This window comes from Octopus bimaculoides, chromosome 5 (assembly GCF_001194135.2).
Source record: "Octopus bimaculoides isolate UCB-OBI-ISO-001 chromosome 5, ASM119413v2, whole genome shotgun sequence".
Classification (NCBI taxonomy): Eukaryota; Metazoa; Mollusca; class Cephalopoda; order Octopoda; family Octopodidae; genus Octopus; species Octopus bimaculoides.
The window spans coordinates 80339306-80344129 of NC_068985.1; the positions used below are offsets into that span (position 1 = coordinate 80339306).

Consider the following 4824-nt stretch of genomic DNA (forward strand, 5'->3'; position numbering starts at 1 on the left):
ATATATAGGGTGATGAACGTGTTATTCGAAAACTGCTATGAAATCTGAATTACATTCAGAAATAGTTTCGTACAAAACGAAAAACAATAGAGAAACAATCCGCGCACATATGCAATCACAACAGTACTAATTTATGCATTGATGGCGATAATAGTTACCGTTTGTACTCTGTATAATGTGACATTTAGTAGATTAGGGTTTAAAAGGGAGGGTAACATTAAACACAAGTGTAAAAAAATATGCAACTGGATAATTATATATTACAGATTTTGGTGCATTAGTGTATGTGTGTGTATGTAGGTAATGTATGTATATGAATGAATAAATAATTGTATGCTTGTATGTAGGTAACGAGTTGGTAGAGTTATTAAAGCGTCGGATAGAATGCTTTGCAGTGTCCATTTTGAATCTGTGGTCTGAGTTCAAGTCCTATTGAGGTCAACTTTGCCTTTCATCATTTCGGGGTATATAAATAAAATATCAGTATACTACTAAGGTCGATTCCTCTCTCTCTCTCTCTCTCTCTCTCTCTCTCTCTCTCTCTCTCTGAGAAACCAGCCATGTTCAAATCGGAAGAGAAATGGAGGCCCTCGAGAAATACCCAAACTCGCTGTATGTCACGACGGTGTCACTACGAGCCCATCATAAGTTGAGGACCTCGGGAAGGAAGTATTTCCTTCTAAATACGTGCGCTGTAGTATGATACCTAAAACAGCACCTTTGAGCAGTGGCAAATTTCCAACAAGTTGAATTAACAATATTAGTTCAGTTCCCTGAAGAGGTGATTTTCTTTTCATTTATTCTGACCCTTGGCAAATTCCAATCGTAATCAATATCTTGGAGATGAATTGACTCCATCAAAACTAAATTAGATACCCTCGTATGGGCTTGGACATGAGTGCACAATAATGTTGTCCGCTTTGTAACCACTTTGTTGGAAGATCGGTTTCACTGCGCGATATCTTGGGAAAGTGTCTTTTTTCATAGTCCCAGGACGATTAATGCCTTGTGAGTAAAATTAAACTCGGAATCTTGATTACTCGATCTGGTAAAAATAACAGCTTAGTTTCCTCCAGACGACACTCTTAATGAAGGAATGAGACATTGGATGTAATCCAGGTACGTCATAATGGAATGGAAATAATATTAATACGCTGGACTTGTACTCACTGACATACAAAAAGATGGGATGGTAACGACTGGGACGCCTGTGATCATTGTTCTGTTGTATTTGAACTGACCATATTTTAAATAACATTGAATATAAATATATTTATAAACTAATAGTTTGTTTGTTTGTTTTTTCATCTACTTTCAGGCAAGAATCACAAACCTCACAATCAATTAACCATGTCGATAAATATCCCAGTATTTAGCGATGATATGACCCTCTTAGACCGACACAACAAAATCCTCTCGGACATCCAACATGATCTGGACAACACCGACTGGAGTAAAGAACTGGACCGCATGCACCGTGACATGTTGACATTAAAACCCAGTCAACCGGACCGAATGTGCCCTTCGCCTACTCCACAAAAAGTAGATAAATTTATGTCTAAGGACATACACGGCCGTCCTATATTCAGTGCTAGGTTCGATGTCCGGCAGTTTGAGCCTCAAGAAATCGAAGTCCGTATATCGGAAAATAAATTAAAGGTAAATTGTATTATTTATATATTCATTTATTATTGAAACTGAAAGCCTAAGTGAGAGTTCAATTAGCTTAGTAGGTGAAATATTGGACAACTATTCAGAAGACCTAGGTTCGTACCCTGCTATTGGCTATGGGTATACATACATTGTGTGTGTGTGTGTGTGTGTAAACAAAACTTTTAGAAAGAAAGTTAAAACTAGAATATAATAGTATTTGTAATAACAGACACAAATACACACAAGCTGATCTATCTATTGAACAATTGATCAATCAATCTGTTACGTTTTAGTCCTGTAAATAAGCTTTGGAATTTATTCACGTCCTCGAAAAAAACAATTGATTTTCAGACGGTTTGCAGTACCTTAGTTCCAAATATATCAAAATGCATAGCTGTCAGGTTACTCTCAACAAGAAATGGATATACTGTAAAATTAAACAAATGTTTCTATTTTGCTTCAATGAGTTCAACCACTCCGATGAATAAAGCTTTGAAACGGATGATGCTGAGTCAAACTACTTTTATCTTATCCATTGACCAGGACTCAATCACCAATCCACAAACGCCCTGTCTCCTCAGTCTTGTTCCCTTACCATTACTGCAGCAGCCTCTACTAACTGCTTACCACCTCCGCCTAAGCCTTTTTGTCACAACGGTCTTGTCTCCTCTCGTTACTCGTTTTTGTGCCTCCTCTTCCCGGCACCACATTAAACACAATACTCACTCCATCATCCACAGAGCATTAATCCTCTAAAGTTCTCTTCTTGCCCATGTTTGCCCCTTCATTTGTCGTCTTTGAACCGTTGACGATGAATGTCATCCGCTTCAGTCTGAATTACCTGTGGGAACTTGTGGGAACCTGTGGGAACCTGTGAAAGTCACGAACACAATCTCTTCTCAGGGAGTATTATCATTTTAAAAATTGCATACAGAAGGCAACGTGCTAGCAGAATAGTTAGATCGTCAGACAAATTGCCTTGCAGTAACTCTTCCGACTATTGACGCTTCATGTTCTGATTTCAAGCCCCACCAGATCAACTTTACCATTTAGCCATCAACAAATTGTAAAATGAACTACCATTAGAATATTAGGGTTGAAGTTATCGACTAATCTCCTCCTACACAATAAAGAATTTTGCACATTTGCCAAATAGAAAGCCTCAAACCGATGTACGTTTGGTGTACGATGAAGAGAAAGGAAATTCGAAGTGGTCAAATGAGCTACAGAACACTTTAAATTTCCGTCCAAACATAAATAATTTTATGACTCAAGTCATATGACCAAAAGTCTATGATGTTGCTCTTTTGACGTAAAGGCTTATGGGACTTACTACTACAATCACCACCTTAGTCGCCGCCACTATCGCCATCACTAGCACTATCATTAGTACAATCGTTAGTATACTAGCACCACCCCCTCCATCATACTGCCATCACCATCCTCAACATCGACATTACTATCATCATCTCTAACCACTACCACCACCACCACCACTACATTCATCACAGTTATGATGATGATCATCATCATCACTATCGCTAACACCGTCATAAATAACTTTTATCATTAAAGCTTTATATTTTGTGACAACATGGACCTAATGATGTTGATTGCGCATGGATGCGATTGACTACACCTGCCATCACGCCCATCTCCACCATCCCACCACCATCACAGTTCATTGAACCCTTTATTATTCACTTAGTATATTAATGCAAAGGAGAGAGAGAGAGAGAGAGGAGCAAAGCGATGACAGAAAAATGCCTCCAAAATATTATTTTCATCATCATTATTATTATCAATTTTATCACGTGCAGCCATTTTCATTTCTAATTTTCATATATTTATTTTTTGCATGATTTTTGTATAATTGTTTTCCCATGTGTTTGTTAAATATTTTTTAAGAATGAGAAAAACAGAATACATCCCCCACCCCCGCAAAAGAAAGAAAGATATTGTTGGCTGAAGGTTATTTACAAGATTTTTTTCTTTGCCAGTTATATCGTATATATCGTCTGCTTTATCAGATGCCATGTTGTCAAACGCCATTTTATCACAAGCACAAACGTTAAAAAAAATGATAACAGCAGTAAAATACCACGTTCGAAATATCGTGTTCTTGTATAGCCACACACACACACACACAAAAGTGCACGAATCAACACATTTTACATAAAACATGCTTCATATATGAATACACACATATTTGTTTCCATTTTATGTGTGTGTGTATCATTCAACTACGGAAGTAGAATAATAATATTCTTAAGGCCGCAATTTACTCAGACGCAGCATCGTTCAGAGCTTGTCGCTAATTCAGTTCTTAATTAAATTGAAAACTGTTAACATTTTTGAAGAGGACTGGTCCCTAGCTACATTTTGGCATTAAAAAATTGAGATTTGATCCAGTAGAAAAAAGTTTACATCAAAATTTGTAGCAACGTTATAGGAGAGTAAGTAACGCCTCCACTCAAGTTTAGATCTAAATAACTTTTTTATTTTAAAACCAAAATATATTCATCTTAGCTTCAATGACAGAAGAAAGCATGAAGAATTTCATAGTTTTGGTCCCATGCAACAAAAGTTTGTATCAAAAACGTTGCGAGGTAAAATATGAAAAAAATATAAGGCAAAAAATTGGATTTAAGTATAATTAACTTTTTTATTTTAATAACAAACTATATTTTAATTAAGCTTAAATAATAAAAATCAGTTCGAGGAATTTCGTGGTATCAATTTCATGCAATTAAGTTTTGAAAGAAAAAGTTACGAGTTTGTTTCTGAAAGTTGAGAGTGATAATATAATTCTATACCTTTTTAAGAATATAGTTCTATAAGGGGACTTTTAATATATGTTACCGGCGTCATTGAGGTAAGGAAATAATCATCAACGACACCGCTAATCGATACATTTGACACATTATAGATTAGCATAATAGCATAGCCTGGGAAAAACATGGATTACATGGAAAAATGCGAGCAAGAGAAATAATATTCTTAAGATTATAAACCTGGAAAATTACAGGACAAGTTATTACACTTGGAGAATATTTTAAGTAAAAATGTTCTTGTTCTGTACTTTACCAGATGTAATAAGTTGTTCTGAACTTTTCCAAGTAACTTGTCCTGTAATTTTCCAAATTTATAATCTTAAGAATATTATTTCTC

General features: G+C 35.8%; 1 protein-coding gene across 1 annotated transcript in view; it reads left to right on the forward strand.

Moving 5' to 3' along the window:
- LOC106876515 (major egg antigen) overlaps positions 1-4824 on the forward strand; it is a 7088-nt gene that overhangs the window by 1115 nt on the left and 1149 nt on the right. The window contains exon 2 of the mRNA XM_052967817.1: positions 1319-1659. Within this exon, the coding sequence (XP_052823777.1) occupies positions 1319-1659 (341 nt within the window). The remainder of the gene's footprint in view (positions 1-1318; positions 1660-4824) is intronic.